Genomic DNA, 25,150 nt, shown 5'->3' with positions numbered 1-25,150 from the left:
AGCACGCCTCTGCAGGAGCACGCCTCTGCAGGAGCACGCCTCTGCAGGAGCACGTCTCTGCAGGAGCACGTCTCTGCAAGAGCACGCCTCTGCAGGAGCACGCCTCTGCAGGAGCACGCCTCTGCAGTAGCACGCCTCTGCAGGAGCACGCCTCTGCAGGAGCACGCCTCTGCAGGAGCACGCCTCTGCAGGAGCACGCCTCTGCAGGAGCACGCCTCCGACAGGAGCACGCCTCTGCAGGAGCACGCCTCCGACAGGAGCACGCCTCCGCAAGGAGTACGCCTCCGACAGGAGCACGCCTCCGCAAGGAGCACGCCTCCGACAGAAGCACGCCTCCGACAGGAGCACGCCTCCGACAGGAGCACGCCTCTGACAGGAGCACGTCTCCGCAAGGAGCACGCCTCCGCAAGGAGCACGCCTCCGCAAGGAGCATGCCTCCGCAGCAGCACGCCTCCGACAAGAGCACGCCTCCGACAGGAGCACGCCTCCGACAGGAGCACACCTCCGACAGGAGCACGCCTCCGACAGGAGCACGCTCCCGACAGGAGCACGCCTCTGCATGAGCACGCCTCTGCATGAACACGCCTCTGCATGAACACGCCTCTGCTTGAGCACGCCTCTTCAGGAGCACGCCTCCGACAAGAGCACGCCTCCGACAAGAGCACGCCTCCGACAAGAGCACGCCTCCGACAAGAGCACGCCTCCGACAAGAGCACGCCTCCGACAAGAGCACGCCTCCGACAAGACCACGCCTCCGACAAGACCACGCCTCCGACAGGGACACGCCTCTTCGGGAGCACGCCTCTTCGGGAGCACGCCTCTTCGGGAGCACGCCGCCGACAGGAGCACGCCGCCGACAGGAGCACGCCTCTACAGGAGCACGTCTCTGCAGGAGCACGCCTCTTCGGGAGCACGCCTCTGCAGGAGCATGCCTCCGACAAGGGCACGCCTCCGACGGGGACACGCCTCTGCAGGAGCACGCCTCTGCAGGAGCACGCCTCCGACAGCAGCACGCCTCCGACAGGAGCACGCCTCCGACAGCAGCACGCCTCCGACAGCAGCACGCCTCCAACAGCAGCACGCCTCCAACAGCAGCACGCCTCCAGCAGGAGCACGCCTCCGACAGGAGCACGCCGCCGACAGGAGCACGCCTCCGACAGGGACACGCCTCCGACAGGGACACGCCTCTGCAGGAGAACGCCTCTGCAGGACCACGCCTCCGGCAGGAGCACGCCTCAGACAGGGACACGCCTCAGACAGGGACACGCCTCTGCAGGAGCACGCCTCTGCAGGAGCACGCCACTGCAGGAGCACGCCTCTGCAAGAGCACGCCTCTGCAAGAGCACGCCTCTGCAGGAGCACGCCTCTGCAGGAGCACGCCTCTGCAGGAGCACGCCTCTGCAGGAGCACGCCTCTGCAGGAGCACGCCTCTGCAGGAGCACGCCTCTGCAGGAGCACGCCTCTGCAGGAGCACGCCTTCGACAGGAGCACGCCTCTGCAGGAGCACGCCTCTGCAGGAGCACGCCTCTGCAGGAGCACGCCTCTGCAGGAGCACGCCTCTGCAGGAGCACGCCTCTGCAGGAGCACGCCTCCGACAAGGGCACGCCTCCGACAGGGACACGCCTCTGCAGGAGCACGCCTCTGCAGGAGCACGCCTCTGCAGGAGCACGCCTCTGCAGGAGCACGCCTCTGCAGGGGCACGCCTCTGCAGGGGCACGCCTCTGCAGGAGCACGCCTCTGCAAGCGCACGCCTCTGCAGGAGCACGCCTCTGCAGGAGCACGCCTCCGCAAGGAGCACGCCTCTGCAGGAGCACGACTCCGGCAGGAGCACGCCTCTGCAGGAGCACGCCTCTGCAGGAGCACGCCTCTGCAGGAGCACGCCTCTGCAGGAGCACGCCTCCGACAGGAGCACGCCTTCGCAAGGAGCACGCCTCCGCAAGGAGCACGCCTCCGCAAGGAGCACGCCTCCGCAAGGAGCACGCCACCGCAAGGAGCACGCCTCTGACAGGAGCACGCCTCTGACAGGAGCACGCCTCCGACAGGAGCACGCCTCTGCAGAAGCACGCCTCCGGCAGGAGCACGCCTCCGCAAGGAGCACGCCACCGCAAGGAGCACGCCTCTGACAGGAGCACGCCTCTGACAGGAGCACGCCTCCGACAGGAGCACGCCTCCGCAGAAGCATGCCTCCGGCAGGAGCACGCCTCCGACAGGAGCACGCCTCCGCAAGGAGCACGCCTCCGACAGGAGCACGCCTCCGACAGGAGCACGCCTCCGACAGGAGCACGCCTCCGACAGGAGCACGCCTCCGCAGCAGCACGCCTCCGACAGGAGCACGCCTCCGACAGGAGCACGCCTCCGACAGGAGCACGCCTCTGCAGCAGCACGCCTCCGACAAGAGCACGCCTCCGACAAGAGCACGCCTCCGACAAGAGCACGCCTCCGACAAGAGCACGCCTCCGACAAGAGCACGCCTCCGACAGGAGCACGCCTCCGACAGGAGCACGCTCCCGACAGGAGCACGCCTCTGCATGAGCACGCCTCTGCATGAGCACGCCTCTGCATGAGCACGCCTCTGCATGAGCACGCCTCTTCAGGAGCACGCCTCTTCAGGAGCACGCCTCCGACAAGAGCACGCCCCCGACAAGAGCACGCCTCCGACAAGAGCACGCCTCCGACAAGAGCACGCCTCCGACAAGAGCACGCCTCCGACAAGAGCACGCCTCCGACAAGAGCACGCCTCCGACAAGACCACGCCTCCGACAAGACCACGCCTCCGACAGGGACACGCCTCTTCGGGAGCACGCCTCTTCGGGAGCACGCCGCCGACAGGGACACGCCTCTTCGGGAGCACGCCTCTGCAGGAGCATGCCTCCGACAAGGGCACGCCTCCGACGGGGACACGCCTCTGCAGGAGCACGCCTCTGCAGGAGCACGCCTCCGACAGCAGCACGCCTCCGACAACGGCACGCCTCCGACAGGGGCACGCTTCCGACAGGAGCACGCCTCTGCAGGAGCACGCCTCTGCAAGAGCACGCCTCTGCAGGAGCACGCCTCTGCAGGAGCACGCCTCTGCAGGAGCACGCCTCTGCAGGAGCACGCCTCTGCAGGAGCACGCCTTCGACAGGAGCACGCCTCCGGCAGGAGCACGCCTCTGCAGGAGCACGCCTCTGCAGGAGCACGCCTCTGCAGGTGCACGCCTCTGCAGGTGCACGCCTCTGCAGCAGCACGCCTCTGCAGCAGCACGCCTCTGCAGCAGCACGCCTCTGCAGCAGCACGCCTCCAACAGGAGCACGCCTCTGCAGGAGCACGCCTCTGCAAGAGCACGTCTTTGCAAGAGCACGCCTCTGCAGGAGCACGCCTCCGGCAGGAGCACGCCTCCGACAGGAGCACGCCTCCGACAGGAGCACGCCTCCGACAGGAGCACGCCTCTGACAAGAGCACGCCTCTGACAAGAGCACGCCTCTGCAGGAGCACACCTCTGCAGGAGCACGCCTCCGCAAGAGCACGCCTCTGCAAGAGCACGCCTCCGCCAGGAGCACGCCGCCGACAGGGACACACCTCTTCGGGAGCACGCCTCTGCAGGAGCACGCCTCTGCAGGAGCACGCCTCGGCAGGAGCACGCCTCGGCAGGAGCACGCCTCGGCAGGAGCACGCCTCGGCAGGAGCACGCCTCGGCAGGAGCACGCCTCCGCAGGAGCACGCCTCCGGCAGGAGCACGCCTCCGACAGGAGCACGCCTCCGACAGGAGCACGCCTCTGGCAGGAGCACGCCTCCGGCAGGAGCACGCCTCTGCAGGAGCACGCCTCTGCAGGAGCACGCCTCCGACAGGAGCACGCCTCCGACAGGAGCACGCCTCCGACAGGAGCACGCCTCCGACAGGAGCACGCCTCCGACAGGAGCACGCCTCCGACAGGAGCACGCCTCCGACAGGAGCACGCCTTCGACAGGAGCACGCCTCTGCAGAAGCATGCCTCCGGCAGGAGAACGCCTCCGAAAGGAGTACGCCTCCGAAAGGAGCACGCCTCCGCAAGGAGCACACCTCCGCAAGGAGCACGCCTCCGACAGGAGCACGCCTCCGACAGGAGCACGCCTCCGACAGGAGCACGCCTCCGACAGGAGCACGCCTCCGACAGGAGCACGCCTCCGACAGGAGCACGCCTCTGCAGGAGCACGCCTCCGGCACGAGCACGCCTCTGCAGGAGCACGCCTCTGCAGGAGCACGCCTCCGACAGGAGCACGCCTCCGACAGGAGCACGCCTCCGACAGGAGCACGCCTCCGACAGGAGCACGCCTCCGCAAGGAGCACGCCTCCGACAGGAGCACGCCTTCGACAGGAGCACGCCTCTGCAGAAGCATGCCTCCGGCAGGAGAACGCCTCCGAAAGGAGTACGCCTCCGAAAGGAGCACACCTCCGCAAGGAGCACGCCTCCGCAAGGAGCACGCCTCCGACAGGAGCACGACTCCGACAGGAGCACGCCTCCGACAGGAGCACGCCTCCGCAAGGAGCACGCCTCCGACAGGAGCACGCCTCCGACAGGAGCACGTCTCCGCAAGGAGCACGCCTCCGCAGCAGCACGCCTCCGAAAAGAGCACGCCTCCGACAGGAGCACGCCTCCGACAGGAGCACGCCTCCGACAGGAGCACGCTCCCGACAGGAGCACGCCTCTGCATGAGCACGCCTCTGCATGAGCACGCCTCTTCAGGAGCACGCCTCCGACAAGAGCACGCCTCCGACAAGAGCACGCCTCCGACAAGAGCACGCCTCCGACAGGGACACGCCTCTTCGGGAGCACGCCTCTTCGGGAGCACGCCTCTTCGGGAGCACGCCTCTGCAGGAGCACGCCGCCGACAGGAGCACGCCGCCGACAGGAGCACGCCTCCGACAGGGACACGCCTCTTCGGGAGCACGCCTCTGCAGGAGCATGCCTCCGACAAGGGCACGCCTCCGACGGGGACACGCCTCTGCAGGAGCACGCCTCTGCAGGAGCACGCCTCCGACAGCAGCACGCCTCCGACAGCAGCACGCCTCCGACAGGAGCATGCCTCCGACAGGAGCACGCCTCCGACAGGAGCACGCCTCTGCAGGAGCACGCCTCCGACAGGAGCACGCCGCCGACAGGAGCACGCCTCCGACAGGGACACGCCTCCGACAGGGACACGCCTCCGACAGGGACACGCCTCTGCGGGAGAACGCCTCTGCAGGACCACGCCTCCGGCAGGAGCACGCCTCAGACAGGGACACGCCTCTGCAGGAGCACGCCACTGCAGGAGCACGCCTCTGCAAGAGCACGCCTCTGCAGGAGCACGCCTCTGCAGGAGCACGCCTCTGCAGGAGCACGCCTCTGCAGGAGCACGCCTCTGCAGGAGCACGCCTTCGACAGGAGCACGCCTCTGCAGGTGCACGCCTCTGCAGGAGCACGCCTCTGCAGGAGCACGCCTCTGCAGGAGCACGCCTCTGCAGGAGCACGCCTCTGCAGGAGCACGCCTCTGCAGGAGCACGGCTCTGCAGGAGCACGCCTCTGCAGGAGCACGCCTCTGCAGGAGCACGCCTCCGACAAGGGCACGCCTCCGACAGGGACACGCCTCTGCAGGAGCACGCCTCTGCAGGAGCACGCCTCTGCAGGAGCACGCCTCTGCAGGAGCACGCCTCTGCAGGCGCACGCCTCTGCAGGCGCACGCCTCTGCAGGAGCACGCCTCTGCAGGAGCACGCCTCTGCAGGAGCACGCCTCCGACAAGGGCACGCCTCCGACAGGGACACGCCTCTGCAGGAGCACGCCTCTGCAGGAGCACGCCTCTGCAGGAGCACGCCTCTGCAGGAGCACGCCTCTGCAGGAGCACGCCTCTGCAGGAGCACGCCTTCGACAGGAGCACGCCTTTGCAGGTGCACGCCTCTGCAGGAGCACGCCTCTGCAGGAGCACGCCTCTGCAGGAGCACGCCTCTGCAGGAGCACGCCTCTGCAGGAGCACGCCTCTGCAGGAGCACGCCTCTGCAGGAGCACGCCTCCGACAAGGGCACGCCTCCGACAGGGACACGCCTCTGCAGGAGCACGCCTCTGCAGGAGCACGCCTCTGCAGGAGCACGCCTCTGCAGGAGCACGCCTCTGCAGGGGCACGCCTCTGCAAGCGCACGCCTCTGCAGGAGCACGCCTCTGCAGGAGCACGCCTCCGCAAGGAGCACGCCTCTGCAGGAGCACGACTCCGGCAGGAGCACGCCTCTGCAGGAGCACGCCTCTGCAGGAGCACGCCTCTGCAGGAGCACGCCTCTGCAGGAGCACGCCTCCGACAGGAGCACGCCTTCGCAAGGAGCACGCCTCCGCAAGGAGCACGCCTCCGCAAGGAGCACGCCTCCGCAAGGAGCACGCCTCTGACAGGAGCACGCCTCTGACAGGAGCACGCCTCCGACAGGAGCACGCCTCTGCAGAAGCACGCCTCCGGCAGGAGCACGCCTCCGCAAGGAGCACGCCACCGCAAGGAGCACGCCTCTGACAGGAGCACGCCTCTGACAGGAGCACGCCTCCGACAGGAGCACGCCTCCGCAGAAGCATGCCTCCGGCAGGAGCACGCCTCCGACAGGAGCACGCCTCCGCAAGGAGCACGCCTCCGACAGGAGCACGCCTCCGACAGGAGCACGCCTCCGACAGGAGCACGCCTCCGACAGGAGCACGCCTCCGCAGCAGCACGCCTCCGACAGGAGCACGCCTCCGACAGGAGCACGCCTCCGACAGGAGCACGCCTCTGCAGCAGCACGCCTCCGACAAGAGCACGCCTCCGACAAGAGCACGCCTCCGACAAGAGCACGCCTCCGACAAGAGCACGCCTCCGACAAGAGCACGCCTCCGACAGGAGCACGCCTCCGACAGGAGCACGCCTCCGACAGGAGCACGCTCCCGACAGGAGCACGCCTCTGCATGAGCACGCCTCTGCATGAGCACGCCTCTGCATGAGCACGCCTCTGCATGAGCACGCCTCTTCAGGAGCACGCCTCCGACAAGAGCACGCCCCCGACAAGAGCACGCCTCCGACAAGAGCACGCCTCCGACAAGAGCACGCCTCCGACAAGAGCACGCCTCCGACAAGAGCACGCCTCCGACAAGAGCACGCCTCCGACAAGAGCACGCCTCCGACAAGACCACGCCTCCGACAAGACCACGCCTCCGACAGGGACACGCCTCTTCGGGAGCACGCCTCTTCGGGAGCACGCCGCCGACAGGAGCACGCCGCCGACAGGGACACGCCTCTTCGGGAGCACGCCTCTGCAGGAGCATGCCTCCGACAAGGGCACGCCTCCGACGGGGACACGCCTCTGCAGGAGCACGCCTCTGCAGGAGCACGCCTCCGACAGCAGCACGCCTCCGACAACGGCACGCCTCCGACAGGGGCACGCTTCCGACAGGAGCACGCCTCTGCAGGAGCACGCCTCTGCAAGAGCACGCCTCTGCAGGAGCACGCCTCTGCAGGAGCACGCCTCTGCAGGAGCACGCTTCTGCAGGAGCACGCCTCTGCAGGAGCACGCCTTCGACAGGAGCACGCCTCCGGCAGGAGCACGCCTCTGCAGGAGCACGCCTCTGCAGGAGCACGCCTCTGCAGGTGCACGCCTCTGCAGGTGCACGCCTCTGCAGCAGCACGCCTCTGCAGCAGCACGCCTCTGCAGCAGCACGCCTCCAACAGGAGCACGCCTCTGCAGGAGCACGCCTCTGCAAGAGCACGTCTTTGCAAGAGCACGCCTCTGCAGGAGCACGCCTCCGGCAGGAGCACGCCTCCGACAGGAGCACGCCTCCGACAGGAGCACGCCTCCGACAGGAGCACGCCTCCGACAGGAGCACGCCTCTGACAAGAGCACGCCTCTGACAAGAGCACGCCTCTGCAGGAGCACACCTCTGCAGGAGCACGCCTCCGCAAGAGCACGCCTCTGCAAGAGCACGCCTCCGCCAGGAGCACGCCGCCGACAGGGACACACCTCTTCGGGAGCACGCCTCTGCAGGAGCACGCCTCTGCAGGAGCACGCCTCGGCAGGAGCACGCCTCGGCAGGAGCACGCCTCGGCAGGAGCACGCCTCGGCAGGAGCACGCCTCCGCAGGAGCACGCCTCCGGCAGGAGCACGCCTCCGACAGGAGCACGCCTCCGACAGGAGCACGCCTCTGCAGGAGCACGCCTCCGGCACGAGCACGCCTCTGCAGGAGCACGCCTCTGCAGGAGCACGCCTCCGACAGGAGCACGCCTCCGACAGGAGCACGCCTCCGACAGGAGCACGCCTCCGACAGGAGCACGCCTCCGACAGGAGCACGCCTCCGACAGGAGCACGCCTTCGACAGGAGCACGCCTCTGCAGAAGCATGCCTCCGGCAGGAGAACGCCTCCGAAAGGAGTACGCCTCCGAAAGGAGCACGCCTCCGCAAGGAGCACACCTCCGCAAGGAGCACGCCTCCGACAGGAGCACGCCTCCGACAGGAGCACGCCTCCGACAGGAGCACGCCTCCGACAGGAGCACGCCTCCGACAGGAGCACGCCTCTGCAGGAGCACGCCTCCGGCACGAGCACGCCTCTGCAGGAGCACGCCTCTGCAGGAGCACGCCTCCGACAGGAGCACGCCTCCGACAGGAGCACGCCTCCGACAGGAGCACGCCTCCGACAGGAGCACGCCTCCGCAAGGAGCACGCCTCCGACAGGAGCACGCCTTCGACAGGAGCACGCCTCTGCAGAAGCATGCCTCCGGCAGGAGAACGCCTCCGAAAGGAGTACGCCTCCGAAAGGAGCACACCTCCGCAAGGAGCACGCCTCCGCAAGGAGCACGCCTCCGACAGGAGCACGCCTCCGACAGGAGCACGCCTCCGCAAGGAGCACGCCTCCGCAAGGAGCACGCCTCCGACAGGAGCACGCCTCCGACAGCAGCACGTCTCCGCAAGGAGCACGCCTCCGCAGCAGCACGCCTCCGAAAAGAGCACGCCTCCGACAGGAGCACGCCTCCGACAGGAGCACGCCTCCGACAGGAGCACGCTCCCGACAGGAGCACGCCTCTGCATGAGCACGCCTCTGCATGAGCACGCCTCTTCAGGAGCACGCCTCCGACAAGAGCACGCCTCCGACAAGAGCACGCCTCCGACAAGAGCACGCCTCCGACAAGAGCACGCCTCCGACAGGGACACGCCTCTTCGGGAGCACGCCTCTTCGGGAGCACGCCTCTTCGGGAGCACGCCTCTGCAGGAGCACGCCGCCGACAGGAGCACGCCGCCGACAGGAGCACGCCTCCGACAGGGACACGCCTCTTCGGGAGCACGCCTCTGCAGGAGCATGCCTCCGACAAGGGCACGCCTCCGACGGGGACACGCCTCTGCAGGAGCACGCCTCTGCAGGAGCACGCCTCCGACAGCAGCACGCCTCCGACAGCAGCACGCCTCCGACAGGAGCATGCCTCCGACAGGAGCACGCCTCCGACAGGAGCACGCCTCTGCAGGAGCACGCCTCCGACAGGAGCACGCCGCCGACAGGAGCACGCCTCCGACAGGGACACGCCTCCGACAGGGACACGCCTCCGACAGGGACACGCCTCTGCGGGAGAACGCCTCTGCAGGACCACGCCTCCGGCAGGAGCACGCCTCAGACAGGGACACGCCTCTGCAGGAGCACGCCACTGCAGGAGCACGCCTCTGCAAGAGCACGCCTCTGCAAGAGCACGCCTCTGCAGGAGCACGCCTCTGCAGGAGCACGCCTCTGCAGGAGCACGCCTCTGCAGGAGCACGCCTCTGCAGGAGCACGCCTCTGCAGGTGCACGCCTCTGCAGGAGCACGCCTCTGCAGGAGCACGCCTCTGCAGGAGCACGCCTCTGCAGGAGCACGCCTCTGCAGGAGCACGCCTCTGCAGGAGCACGGCTCTGCAGGAGCACGCCTCTGCAGGAGCACGCCTCTGCAGGAGCACGCCTCCGACAAGGGCACGCCTCCGACAGGGACACGCCTCTGCAGGAGCACGCCTCTGCAGGAGCACGCCTCTGCAGGAGCACGCCTCTGCAGGAGCACGCCTCTGCAGGCGCACGCCTCTGCAGGCGCACGCCTCTGCAGGAGCACGCCTCTGCAGGAGCACGTCTCTGCAGGAGCACGTCTCTGCAAGAGCACGCCTCTGCAGGAGCACGCCTCTGCAGGAGCACGCCTCTGCAGGAGCACGCCTCTGCAGGAGCACGCCTCTGCAGGAGCACGCCTCCGACAGGAGCACGCCTCCGACAGGAGCACGCCTCTGCAGGAGCACGCCTCCGACAGGAGCACGCCTCCGCAAGGAGTACGCCTCCGACAGGAGCACGCCTCCGACAGGAGCACGCCTCCGACAGGAGCACGCCTCTGCAGGAGCACGCCTCTGCAGGAGCACGCCTCTGCAGGAGCACGCCTCCGCAAGGAGCACGCCTCCGCAAGGAGCACGCCTCTGCAGGAGCACTCCTCCGCAAGGAGCACGCCTCTGCAGGAGCACGCCTCTGCAGGAGCACGCCTCTGCAGGAGCACGCCTCCGACAGGAGCACGCCTCCGACAGGAGCACGCCTCCGCAAGGAGCACGCCTCCGCAAGGAGCACGCCTCTGCAGGAGCCCGCCTCTGCAGGAGCACGCCTCCGCAAGGAGCATGCCTCCGGCAGGAGCACGCCTCCGCAAGGAGCACGCCTCCGCAAGGAGCACACCTCCGACAGGAGCACGCCTCTGCAGGAGCACGCCTCCGACAGGAGCACGCCTCCGACAGGAGCACGCCTCCGCAAGGAGCACGCCTCCGACAGGAGCACGCCTCCGACAGGAGCATGCCTCTGCAGGAGCACGCCTCCGACAGGAGCACGCCTCCGACAAGAGCACGCCTCCGACAAGAGCAAGCCTCCGACAGGGACACGCCTCTTCGGGAGCACGCCTCTTCGGGAGCACGCCTCTGCGGGAGCACGCCGCCGACAGGAGCACGCCGCCGACAGGGACACGCCTCTTCGGGAGCACGCCTCCGACAGGAGCACACCTCCGACAAGTCACGCCTCCGACAGGAGCACGCCTCTGCGGGAGCACGTCTCCGACAAGGGCATGCCTCCGACAGGGACACGCCTCTGCAGGAGCACGCCTCTGCAGGAGCACGCCTCTGCAGGAGCACGCCTCTGCAGGAGCACGCCTCTGCAGGAGCACGCCTCTGCAGGAGCACGTCTCTGCAGGAGCACGTCTCTGCAGGAGCACGCCTCTGCAGGAGCACGCCTCTGCAGGAGCACGCCTCTGCAGGAGCACGCCTCTGCAGGAGCACGCCTCTGCAGGAGCACGCCTCCGACAGGAGCACGCTTCTGCAGGAGCACGCCTCCGACAGGAGCACGCCTCTGCAGGAGCACGCCTCTGCAGGAGCACGCCTCTGCAGGAGCACGCCTCTGCAAGAGCACGCCTCTGCAAGAGCACGCCTCTGCAAGAGCACGCCTCTGCAGGAGCACGCCTCTGCAGGAGCACGCCTCCGGCAGGAGCACGCCTCCGGCAGGAGCACGCCTCCGACAGGAGCACGCCTCCGACAGGAGCACGCCTCCGACAGGAGCACGCCTCCGACAGGAGCACGCCTCTGCAGGAGCACGCCTCTGCAAGAGCACGCCTCTGCAAGAGCACGCCTCTGCAAGAGCACGCCTCTGCAAGAGCACGCCTCTGCAAGAGCACGCCTCTGCAAGAGCACGCCTCTGCAGCAGCACACCTCCGACCGGAGCACGCCTCCGGCAGGAGCACGCCTCCGGCAGGAGCACGCCTCCGGCAGGAGCACGCCTCCGGCAGGAGCACGCCTCCGACAGGAGCACGCCTCCGACAGGAGCACGCCTCCGACAGGAGCACGCCTCTGCAGGAGCACGCCTCCGCAAGGAGCACGCCTCTGCAGGAGCACGCCTCCGCAAGGAGCACGCCTCCGCAAGGAGCACGCTTCTGCAGGAGCACGCCTCCGACAGGAGCACGCCTCCGCAAGGAGCACGCCTCTGCAGGAGCACGCCTCTGCAGGAGCACGCCTCTGCAGGAGCACGCCTCTGCAGGAGCACGCCTCCGCAAGGAGCACGCCTCCGCAAGGAGCACGCCTCCGCAAGGAGCACGCCTCTGCAAGGAGCACGCCTCCGACAAGGGCACGCCTCCGACAAGGGCACGCCTCCGCAAGGAGCACGCCTCCGACAGGAGCACGCCTCCGACATGAGCACGCCTCCGACAGGAGCACGTCTCTGCAGGAGCACGCCTCCGACAGCAGCACGCCTCCGACAAGGGCACGCCTCCGACAAGGGCACGCCTCCGACAAGGGCACGCCTCTGCAGGAGCACGCCTTTTGGCAACAGTTCAGTGCAACCTCCTGATAGTATGGAGATGCTAAGAACATAATCAATGGTGAGAGATACAGATACTAATTCACGCCCCAGGCAATTCTCCCAATTTCTCGGAGGAAGTAATACCAAGTTTGCTTATTTTACCTTGCAAGTTAGGTGGTCAATATCAATTTAATACAAACAGTTTAACCTTTCTCCTCAGCAGAAATATCAGGTCCCAAGAAGGTTTAAGAAGTCACCTACTTCAGATTCACCAGCTTTCTTCAGAAGTGCCTCAGTGAGTTCCTTGATCTTTTCTGAAGGATTTACATGACTCTCCTGCATCTTTGCCTTTTCATTTTGAAGCTGATCAATAAGAATGTTTTTGCTCTTTATTGTCTCATGAAGCTGTTCAATTAGCCTGAAAATAATCAGCACATCTTTACATGGTATTCCACAAAGCTAATTCCATACATTACATGAAAAGTGTGAGTGAAAATTGTCAGAAATTCAATAAATTCAGGGCTTAGAGTATTGTGCTACTGATTAGCTTCACCATATACTAGGAATAGTGCTTTAAATAGATTACAATTACTACCAATATATTAACTTTATCTTATTAAATATTGACACTTGAAGATGTAAATTAAAGATAAACAAATTTTGTAAATTCAGTCCCAAATGTGTATTTTCTTAGCAAAACTGGCAATGTATGTATTGGAATTCAAACACTGCAACAATTAAATTAATAACATCAAAACATGAAATGAAAAAGTCAGTGATTATGGCACAGAGGAAGGCTATTAAAATACAGCCCATCAAATCCATGCTGGGTAATTACAGTAAAACTTTTTTTACTCTTATACTCCAATCCTTTTGTAATAAAGCTTAACGTACCATTTGTTTTCTTAATTTCTTGATGTTTCTGCTGTACATGCACATTACCTTTATTTATTTTAAAAAAATATATATTTTATTGAAATTTTTTCCCAAACAACAATTTTTCCCCTCTTACAAAACAAACGTAACAATACAGAAATGTTTAACAATACACAAATAACAAAACCCCATTATCTTTTGACCTTAACTAAACTAACCCCCCCCCCCCCACTCTCCCCCCCCCCCATCCCCCCTGGGTTGCTGCTGCTGGTCATCTGTCTTCCCTCTAACGTTCCCCTAGGTAGTCGAGAAATGGCTGCCACCGCTTGGTGAACCCTTGAGCCGATCGTCTCAGGGCAAACTTTATCTGCTCCAATTTAATGAACCCCGCCATATCATTTACCCAGGCCTCCAGTCCGGGGGGTTTCGCCTCCTTCCACGTGAGTAGGATCCTGCGCCGGGCTACTAGGGACGCAAAGGCCACAACGTCGGCCTCTTTCGCCTCCTGCACTCCCGGCTCAACCGCAACTCCAAATAGAGCTAACCCCCAGCCTGGTTTGACCCGGGCCTTCACCACCTTTGAAATCACTCCCGTCACTCCCTTCCAATACCCTTCCAGTGCCGGGCACGCCCAAAACATATGTGCGTGGTTTGCCGGTTTCCCGCCACACCTCCCACATTTGTCCTCCACTCCAAAGAACCTGCTCAATCTTGCTCCCGTTATGTGTGCTCTATGTAGCACCTTAAATTGAATCAGGCTAAGCCTGGCGCATGAGGAATAGGAATTTACCCTGCTTAGGGCATCAGCCCACATACCCTCCTCTATCTCCTCCCCTAGTTCTTCTTCCCACTTTCCTTTTAGTTCGCCCACCGATTCCTCCCCCTCTTTCCTCATCTCTCGGTAAATCTCTGACACCTTGCCCTCTCCGACCCACACCCCTGAAAGCACTCTGTCCTGTATCCCCTGCGTCGGAAGCAACGGAAATTCCCTCACCTGTTGTCTAGTAAACGCCCTCACCTGCATATATCTCAAGAAATTTCCCCGGGGCAACTTATACTTTTCCTCCAATGCTCCCAAGCTCGCAAAGGTCCCATCTATAAATAAATCTCCCACCCTCCTAATTCCCAACTGGTACCAGCTCTGAAATCCTCCATCCATTCTTCCTGGGGCGAACCTATGGTCGTTCCTGATTGGGGACCCCACCAGGGCTCCCCGCACCCCTCTCTGTCGCCTCCACTGTCCCCAGATATTCAACGTTGCCGCCACCACCGGGTTCGTGGTAAACTTTTTAGGTGAGAACGGTAGCGGCGCCGTCACCAGCGCCTCTAAACTCGTTCCTTTACAGGACTTTCTCTCCAGTCTTTTCCACACCGCTCCCTCACCCTCCATCATCCATTTACGTATCATTGCCACATTGGCGGCCCAATAGTAATCGCCCAAATTCGGTAGTGCCAGTCCTCCTCTGTCCCTACTACGCTGAAGGAACCCCCTCCTTACTCTCGGAACTTTCCCTGCCCACACGAAGCTCGTGATGCTCCTGTCTATTTTATTAAAAAAGGTCTTGGTGGTTAGTATAGGGAGACATTGAAATACAAATAAGAACCTCGGGAGGACCATCATCTTAATTGCCTGCACCCTGCCTGCCAGCGACAGAGGCTGCATGTCCCACCTCTTAAAGTCCTCCTCCATTTGTTCTACCAGCCTTGTCAGATTAAGTCTGTGCAAGGTTCCCCAGCTCCTAGCGATCTGAATCCCCAGGTATCGGAAGTTTCTTTCCACTTTCCTTAGAGGCAGGCCTTCTATCTCTCTACTCTGGTCCCCTGGATGTATCACAAATAATTCACTCTTCCCCATGTTTAGCCTATACCCCGAGAAATCCCCGAACTCCCTCAACATTCGCATAACCTCTATCATCCCCCCCGCTGGGTCCGACACGTATAACAATAGGTCATCTGCGTATAACGAGACTCGGTGTTCTTCTCCCCCTCTAATCACCCCTCTCCATTTCCTGGAGTCTCTCAACGCCATGGCCAGAGGTTCAATTGCCAACGCGAACAACAATGGAGACAGCGGGCATCCCTGTCTTGTTCCCCTATATAGTCGGAAATACTCTGATCTATGTCGACCTGTAACTACACTTGCCGTTGGAGCCCCATAAAGAAGTCTAACCCAGCTAATAAACCCGTTCCCGAACCCAAACCTCCTTAACACTTCCCATACATACTCCCACTCCACCCTATCAAATGCCTTCTCTGCATCCATTGCCGCCACTATCTCTGCCTCCCCCTCCACTGGGGGCATCATTATCACCCCTAGTAGTCGTCGCACGTTAACATTCAGTTGTCTCCCTTTTACGAACCATGTCTGGTCTTCGTGCACTACCCCCGGGACACAGTCCTCTATCCTCGATGCCAGTACCTTTGCCAACAATTTGGCGTCCACGTTCAATAATGAAATAGGTCTATCGGACCCGCACTGCGACGGATCTTTATCCCTCTTCAAAATTAACGATATCGTCGCCTCCGACATCGTCGGGGGTAGAGTCCCCCCTTCCCTGGCCTCATTGAACGTCCTCACCATCAACGGGGCCAACAAGTCCACATATTGTCTGTAATATTCCACCGGGAACCCGTCTGGTCCCGGGGCCTTCCCTGCTTGCATGCTTCCCAGTCCCTTAATAACCTCGTCCACCCCAATCGGTGCCCCCAGGCCTACCACCTCCTGCTCCTCCACTTTCGGGAACCTCAATTGGTCCAGGAACTGCCGCATCCCCTCCTCTCCTTCTGGGGGTTGAGACCTATACAGTTCCTCATAGAAGGTCTTGAACACCTCATTTATCTTTCCTGCCCTTCGCACCGTGTCTTCCCTTTCGTCTCTAATTCCTCCTATCTCCCTCGCTGCTGCCCTCTTTCGCAATTGATGAGCCAACAGGCGACTAGCCTTTTCCCCATATTCATACCTCCGCCCCTGTGCCTTCCTCCACAGTACCTCCGCCTTTCTGGTGGTCAGAAGGTCAAACTCCGTCTGGAGTCGTCTCCTCTCCCTGTACAATTCCTCCTCCGGGGTCTCTGCAAATTCCCTATCCACCCTTAAAATCTCCCCCAGTACTCTTTCCCTTTTCTTGGCCTCTGTTTTCCTTTTTGTGGGCCCCAATGGAGATCAGCTCTCCTCTAACCACCGCTTTTAGTGCTTCCCATACCACTCCCACAGGGACCTCGCCGTCGTCATTGACCTCCAGGTATCTCTCAATACACACCCGCACTCTTGCACACACTCCCTCATCGCCATCAGTCCCACATCTAATCGCCAGAGTGTTCTCTGTTCCCTTTCCTCTCCTAATTCCAGGTCCACCCAATGTGGGGCATGATCCGAAACCGCTATGGCTGAGTACTCAGCTTCTTCCACCCTGGAGATCAACGACCTTCCTAAAACAAAAAAATCTATCCGGGAGTACACTTTATGGACATGGGAGAAGAAGGAGAACTCCCTAGCCCTAGGTCTAAGAAATCGCCATGGATCCACTCTCCCCATTTGGTCATAAACCCCTTAAGTACCTTGGCCGCTGCCGGCCTTCTTCCGGTCCTTGAGCTGGATCTATCTAGCCCCGGGTCCAGCACCGTATTAAAGTCCCCTCCTAAAATCAAGTTTCCTACCTCCAGGTCCGGTATACGCCCCAGCATCCGTCTCATAAATCCCGCATCGTCCCAGTTTGGGGCATACACATTAACCAACACGACCTCCATTCCCTCCAGCCTGCCACTCACCATTACATATCTACCTCCGCTATCTGCTACGATGTTCTTTGCTTCAAATGCTACCCGTTTCTCCACCAAAATGGCCACCCCTCTATTCTTTGCGTCCAGTCCTGAGTGCAACACCTGTCCCACCCATCCTTTCCTTAACCTAACTTGGTCCGCCACCTTTAGGTGCGTCTCTTGGAGCATAACCACGTCTGCCCTTAGTCCTTTCAAATGCGCGCGCACTCGGGCCCTTTTTATCGGTCCGTTCAGGCCTCTCACGTTCCACGTGATCAGCCTCACTAGGGGGCTACCTACCCCCCTCCCGTGTCGACTAGCCATTACCTTCTCTAGGCCAGTCCCATATCCCACCTCCACGCCCCCGCTCGCTCCCCCAGCGTCGCACACCATCCCCACCCGCCCACTCTTTAGCCATTTCCTTTTGGATTTCCGCAGCAGCAACCCAGTTGTCCCCCCCCCCCCCCCCCCGCTAGATCTCTTTCTAGCGTGATTGCTCCCCCCATATTACTTCCGTAAGTCAGCTGACTTCAACTGACCCCGGCTTCTCCTGCTCACTCCTCGACCCCCCCCGTGTGGGGAACTCCCATCCGCCTTGCGCCTGTCTTCCCGCCTTATTCTTTCTGGCGCGGGAACATCCCTTTACCTGACCCGCCTCTTATGGCGCAGCTCCCTTTCCCCTCCCCCTCCCCTCTCTCCAACTATGTCCCGTCTTTCCCCCCTCACCGGCGCCCACATTTCCCCAATGTCTCCCCCCTTCCCAATTTACTTCTCAATTAACCTCAACCATAACATTAACAATAACATTTCCTGCAGCATCAGTCCCTCAGTTCCGATCCAATTTCTCCTCTTTGATAAAGGTCCATGCTTCCTCCGCCGTCTCAAAATAATGGTGTCTCTCCTTATACGTGACCCATAGTCTTGCCGGCTGCAGCATCCCGAACTTCACCTTCCTTTTATGCAACACCTCTTTGGCTCGGTTAAAGCTCGCCCTCCTTCTCGCCACCTCCGCACTCCAATCCTGGTACACCCGTACCACTGCATTCTCCCATCTGCTACTCCGCACCTTTTTAGCCCATCTCAGGACCTCTTCTCTATCCTTAAGGCGGTAAAATCGCACGATTATCGCCCTGGGTGGTTCTCCCGCTTTTGGTCTTCTCGCCGGAATCCGATTTGTCCACTCCACCTCCAAGGGGCCCGTAGGGGCCTCAGCACCCATCAGTGAGCTCAGCATCATACTTGCATACGCTCCACACTCCACTCCTTCCACACCCTCAGGGAGACCCAGTATCCGAAGGTTCTTCCTTCGCGCTCCGTTTTCTAGGGCCTCGATCCTTTCAGTACACTTTTTATGAAGTGCCTCGTGCATCTGTGTCTTAACCGCCAGGCCCAGGATCTCGTCCTCAATATCTGTCACCTTCTGCTCCACCACGCGGAGCTCTGTCTCCTGGGTCTTTAGTGTCTCTTTGAGCCCCTCAATTGCCTGTAGCATCGGGGTCAGCACCTCCCTCTTCAGCAGCTCCACGCACCGTCTCACAATTTCATCCTGCTCAGGCCCCCATGTCGCCTGCGCTTTCTCCGCCGCCATCTTGTACTTCTCTCTTTCTGACCCTTTGGTCGACGATTCCTCGCGCTGCAGCCGCCGCCGCCTTCGTTGGGGGGGGGGACTCCCTTCTCACACACCCCACACCGGGTTGCGTGGTCAAAAAATTCCCCGTTGGGGCTCTTAAAAGAGCCCGAAGGACCGTCGGAGCTGGAGTCGCCGAAACGTGCGGCTAGCAAGGCATCACCGCAACCGCAAGTCCACATTACCTTTATTGATCCTTCAGAGTGCAATCTGTTCCCTCTCCGTTATTGTGTAAACTAACTCCACCATTTACAGTGGAAATGACCCTCCCCTTGACAGTGTAATTTAACTCCTCTCATTTATAGTGTAAACTGAACCACCCACTTCATAATTTAAAGACTTCCTCCTTTTCATAGTGTAACCATAGTTTGGGTTCTGCCAGGGCCACTCAGTACCTGACCTCATTACAGTCTTGGCCCAAACAGGGGAAAAAAAGATGAATTCCAGACGTGAGGTGAGAGTAACTGCCTTTGACATCAAAACAGTTGGCTGGACAGCTGGTTCATGATGCAGAGAGAGGTCAACAGCACGAGTTCAATTCCCGTACCGGTTGAGGTCATTCAAGGCCCCGCCTTCTCAACCTTGCACCTTAGAACATAGAACATACAGTGCAGAAGGAGACCATTCGGCCCATCGAGTCTGCCCCGACCCATGTAAGCCCTCACTTCCACCCTATCCCCAAAACCCAATAACCCCATCTAACCTTTTTGGTCACTAAGGACAATTTATCATGGCCAATCCACCTAACCTGCACGTCTTTGGACTGTGGGAGGAAACTGGAGCACCCGGAGGAAACCCACGCAAACACGGGGTGAACGTACAGACTCCACACAGAGTGACCCAGCGGAGAATTGAACCTGGGACCCTGGTGCTGTGAAGCCAGTGTTAGCCACTTGTGCTACCGTGCTGCCATCATTACCTCCTTAGTGATACCAATCGCCTCAAGGTCCTCACCTGTCATAGCCTCATTTCCATCAGTTACTGGCATGTTATTTGTGTCTTCCACTGTGAAGACCGACCCAAAAAACATGTTCAGTTCCTCATCTCCCATTATTAAATCTCCCTTCTCATCCTCTAAAGGACCAATATTTAACTTAGCCACTTTGTTTTGTTTTATATATTTGTAGAAACTTTTACTATTTGTTTTTATATTCTGAGCAAGTTTACTCTCATAATCTATCTTACTCTTCTTTATAGCTTTTTTAGTATCTTTCTGTTGCCCCCTAAAGATGTCCCAATCCTCTAGTCTCCCACTAATCTTTGCCACTTTGTATGCTTTTTCCTTCAATTTGATACTCTCCCTTATTTCCTTAGATATCCATGGTCAATTTTTCTTCTTTCTACCCTCCTTCCTTTTTGTTGGTTTAATCCTTTGCTGAGCACAGTGAAAAATCGCTTGGAAGGTTCTCCACTGTTCCTCAACTGTTTTGGCATAAAGTATTTGCTCACAGTTTACCTTAGCCAGCTCTTCTCTCATCCCATTGTAATCTCCTTTGTTTAAGCACAAAACACTAGTGTTTGATTTTACCTTCTCACCCTCCATCTGTATTTTAAATTCCACTATATTGTGATCACTCCTTCCAAGAGGATCCCTAACTATGAGATCATTAATCAATCCTGTCTCATTACACAGGACCAGACCTACAATCGCTTGTTCACTCAGAGGATCCATTACATACTGTTCTAGGGAACTATTGCGGATACATTCTATAAACTCTTCCTCAAGGCTGCCTTGACCGACCTGCTTTAACCAATCGATATATAGGTTAAAATCCCCCCTGATAACTGCTGTACTATTTCTACAAGAATCAGTTATTTCTTTATTTATTGCCCAGCCCACTGTAATGTTATTATTTGGTGGCCTATAGGCTACTCCTGCCAGTGACTTTTCCGCCTTACTACTCCTGATTTCCACCCAAATTGATTCAACCTAATCCTCCATAGCACCGATGTCATCCCTCACTATTGCCCGGATGTCATCCTTAAATAACAGAGCTACACCACCTCCCTTACCATCCACTCTGTCCTTCTAAATAGTTTGATACCCGTGGATATTTAACTCCCAGTCGTGACCATCCTTTAACCATGTACCATGTTTCAATAATGGCCACTAAACTTCAGTAATGAGGCCATTAAACCTTTCGGAATACTGCATCCAGATACTAGGCTCTCCACATCAGCTGCTCACAGCCTCCACAACCTACAGCAATACCTGTTTTGTTTGGGTGAGTGAGCTCTTCCTCTCATCCAGAAGAAGAGCAGGTAACTGGGGAGTTACATGTCCCCTTTCTGTTTCATCTGAACGGTCTCCCACCATCCAGGGACCTCTGGCTTTGTTGTTCCCCTCCAGGGAATGTACTGTACCTCCTATAACCAAACTCTCATATCTTTAAAGACAGTGTCTGTCCTGCTGCAGTTTTGCCTACTAATCTTTAATTACAGTTCACCTAAATCAATGAAATTGGTCTACCTCCAATTAAATATTTTTACTCTAGATTGCTCCTTGTCCTTTTCCATAGCTACCCTAAACTGTATGATACTACGACCACTGTGTTTCCCAACCTGCACTTGATCCACCTCATTCCTCAGAACCAAATCCCACTAATGCCCCTTTCTTTCTTCAATGGAACAGAAGTAAATTGATGGAGAAAATCATTCTGAACAGACAAAACCTCTTACCCGTCTCTGCCCTTTACATTACTGCTGTGTCATGTGAGAGTACCTTTAAGACATGGATGTTTAAGCAATGTACCTTTAAGAAAACAGTGATGTCATAGAGTGGGTGGAGCTCAGCTCAGCCATTTTGCAGTTTAGTTTTGCAGTTTGGAGGAAAAGAGCTGGTTGTGTGTCTGTGTTTTGCAGTGAGCTGGATCTCTGCCATGAAATACTATCTCTGGATCATTTGGGTGATTTAAACTTATAATAGTGAAGCCTTTAACCTGATGTGATTTTGTTTAAAGGTGTTAAGTCTCTTGGAAGTTTGAAGGAACATTTTAAGGAATTATTTCCTGTTGCAATATTTTCAAAGTTATCTTTGAAGTAAGGGGTGTTAAGAGATCCAATGTTAAGTTGAATTCATGGAATAAACAGTGTTTTGTGTTTAAAAACCCATGTGTCCATAATTGTAATCACACACCTAGGGAAAACGCCGTGTGCAAGGAAAAGCAACAAATCCATTAAAGGGAGAGATTGGTTGAATCCATGATACATTTTGGGGTTCTGAAAATGCCTTGCCCATAACAGCTGTGTCAGACAATAGTGGGATACTTAAAGGGTCCCACTAACAACACTCTATAGTTATCAACATGTATAATCCAATGTAAAGTTTGGTCAGTTCTGCACCATTGAGATCCCACAGCCTGCATCGCCGGCCCGGCTTCATCGGCCTCTCCGGTCCGTTGGCCGCCGTCTCGGGCCGTGGTTCAGCCTGTCGCTCTCTCTCCAGCCACCACCTTGCCTGAGGTGTGGTGATCCTCATGTTAAATCACCAGCAGTCAGCTCTCCCCCTTATAGGGGAAAGCAGCCTATTGTCATCTGGGACTATGGCAACTTTACTTTATTTATTTGACTGAGTGTGGCATCAACTGCCTTACCAAAGTTGAAGTTAATGGGAATCAGGGGGAAAAGTCTGCATACCACACACAAAGAGATGGTTGGAGCTGTTCAATGTCATTACCTCAGTCCCAGAACATCATTGCAGGAGTTCCTCAGGCTAGTGTCCTAGACCCAACCATCTTTAGCTGCTTCATCAATGACCCTCCCTCCAACATCAGGTCAATGGGGATGTTCACTGATGATTGCCCAATGCTCAACACTTTTTGCAATTCCTCAGGTAGTGAAGCAGTCTGTGCCCATATGCAGCAAGACAATGACAACAATCAGGCTTGGCTGCTAAGTGGCAAGTAATATTCACACTACACAAGTGCCAGACAATGACCTTCTCCAACAAGAGAGAATCTAACCATCTGCCCATGACATTCGAGCATTACCATCGCTGAATCCCCCACTATCAACATCCTGGAGGTTACCAATGACCAGAAACTGAACTGGGCTAGCCATATAAATACTGTGCCTACAAAATCAGGTCAGAGGCTGGGAACTGTGTAGCAAGTAACTCACCTCCAGACTCCCCAAAGCCTGTTCACCATCTACAAAGCTACAGGAGCATGATGGAATACCCTTCCCTTGCCTGGATTAGTGCCCGTCTAACAACACTCAAGAAGTTCAATTTTATCAAGACAAAGCAGTTCGCTTGATTGTCACCCTATCCTCCACCTTCAACAGTCACTCCTTCCACCACTGATGCACCGTGGCAGCAGTGTATACCATTTACACTATGCACTGTAGCAACTCACCAAAACAACACTGTCCAAAACTGCAGCGTTTACCACCTAGAAGGACAAGGGTGGCAAAACACCACCACCTGCAAGTTCCTCTCCATGCCACACAACCACGCTAACTTGCAATGATATCCCCATTCCTTCACTGTTGCTGGGTCAAAATCCTGGAACTCCCTTAACAGCTCTGTGGATGTACCTACACCACAAAGACTGCAGTGATTCAAGAAGCAAGCTCACCACCACATTGTCAAGGGCAATTATGGATGGGTTATAAATGCTGGCTTGACCAGCCACAGCCACATCCTGTGAAAGAATAAAAACAATCTAGTCCCTTTTTAAGAATGTTTTGACATTGGAAGACTAAAATTTAAAAGAATCTCACTGTTCAGTCTCTGTGCAGTTCTTGCTGGGCTCTGGGGACAAGGGTGATCCCATACGGTTCTGTTTGTTAATTGTCAGAATCTGCTTCTCCAGATTGATACTCCGAATCTTCTCCTGCTCCGCAATAGCAGCCATCTTTTCCAATTCTGCCTGGGTGGTTTTAACATCCTAGTTACCAAGGGAGGGGGGAAATTGATTTTATTCAAGTAAATTTTCAGGAGGATATTTTCAATACTCATAAAAGGTTTTCTCTTTTCCACCCACCAAAAATGCATTTTCACATATTCAAGCACATAAAAGAAAATGGAAATTGTATCACCCGATGGAGGTTAAAGTCCAGCAAAAGAATTTTCATAATCAGTTTCATTTCAAAGGGAAACAATGGGCCCTGAATTTGTCCCGATCTCCCCTTGTAACGTTAGTGGTAGGACCAGCAGAACCCTCAGATAACCACATACCTTGTTGTTTACAGACATTCTACTAGCATCCTTCTGAATTTACTGCAGGACATCAGAACAGGCCTGCAGAAATTTAAGGCTGGGTATAATGGATGGTTGCATTAATTTGTGCCACAACGCGAGGGGAGAGGCCTTCTGTACATGTGTGGATCCAGATGTTAGTGCCACATTTACTGTATGTTCCATCCTAAAAGTATGTGTCAAAATGAAGACCAGGATAGCAAAACCTTGACAGATCAAGAAGGGAAATTCCAATGGGAAAGTAGTGCCAGTGCCGCAACAATAACTTGTTCCCTAGGTGCTAAATCCAGATGGTTTCCAATGAATGTCAGCTACAATATTTCATAATAGAACAAACCATACCTGCCAAAGAAATGTGCCCAAATTACCTTGTCCAAAGGTTGCTTGCCAAATAGATAAAAGATTTGTTAACCCAAACGTGATCTTTGGCTCAAACAAATTGATAAGATATAAAACATATTCACCTCCTCCAAAAGTTGGATCTGGTTACTGAGGAGCTGTTTAACCTGAAGTATCTCCTTCTGAGCACCATCTTTCACACGCTGAATTTCCACATCATTGTTGCCAGCCAAACTCTCCACTGCTTTTCTGTTGTAATAATATTAACAGCAAAACTTTTGTGAGAAGTTTCCTCTGTTTTACAAATGTTATCATGAGCTACGACTGTTTGCATGCATTTTGGACAGAAAGAAAAGAAAACCTTTCTGAGAGTGGAGAGGGGTTTGAAGGGTGGTATTATGTAGGAAAGGCAAGTAGGGGCCTCCGGGAGGTTGGAGGAGGTGGCGGGTGGGGATCTGGAGGGGGGTCCTGAGGGAGCCCATAGCGGGGTGTCCTCACTTGGGTGTGTGGGGTTTCATTGACCATGGGGTTGGGGGGGGGGGGGGGGGGGGGGGGGGGGGGGAGGAGGAGGAGGACGACGGCGACCCACAAGCTCATTTAGAAATCACGGCACCCTTTCAAAATGGCTTCCTAATCTCGGAGTTCAGCTCTCCGATGTTAAAGAAAATTCTAAGTGTGGCTAAACCACTGAGAAACACCCCAGGGCCCAAAGAAATTCCTATATGTCATTGAATAACATTGGGGAACTCGCCGGCAAGACTCCCTGAAAAACCCGCCACAAATGAACTTAGAAATCTTTCTGGAGAATCGTGCCCAGAGTTTCCTAAATTCCTCCACTCTCTGACTGGCATCTGTCTTCTTGCCTTGCACAGTCCTTATGACATGCAATTTTACTGAAGAAGAGCTAAATGCTGTTGTGTCACTTCTTTATCTTTATTCAGTTTGCAACTTGTAGCCTCATTGTCAGAATGAAAAAAATAAATGTGGTTCTGAACAATATACTTGAGATATTAGAACAGTGTACTTGAGATATCAACATACAAAACCTCAATTAAAAAGTATATTACACAAAAGCCTCAAATGTTCACTCAGCCAG

At 57.5% G+C, this 25,150-nt stretch overlaps 1 protein-coding gene across 1 annotated transcript in view; it reads right to left on the bottom strand.

Moving 5' to 3' along the window:
• cdk5rap2 (CDK5 regulatory subunit associated protein 2) overlaps nt 1-25,150 on the bottom strand; it is a 194,142-nt gene that overhangs the window by 133,073 nt on the left and 35,919 nt on the right. Inside the window, exons 6-8 of the mRNA XM_072488369.1 lie at nt 24,180-24,303; nt 23,238-23,404; nt 12,518-12,674 (exon numbers count right to left, since the gene is read on the bottom strand). Coding sequence (XP_072344470.1) covers nt 12,518-12,674; nt 23,238-23,404; nt 24,180-24,303 — 448 coding nt within the window. The remainder of the gene's footprint in view (nt 1-12,517; nt 12,675-23,237; nt 23,405-24,179; nt 24,304-25,150) is intronic.

This window comes from Scyliorhinus torazame, chromosome 22 (assembly GCF_047496885.1).
Source record: "Scyliorhinus torazame isolate Kashiwa2021f chromosome 22, sScyTor2.1, whole genome shotgun sequence".
Lineage (NCBI taxonomy): Eukaryota > Metazoa > Chordata > Chondrichthyes > Carcharhiniformes > Scyliorhinidae > Scyliorhinus > Scyliorhinus torazame.
Note: the sequence above shows the minus strand (reverse complement) of the source record. Positions and strands in the feature narration are given on the sequence as shown.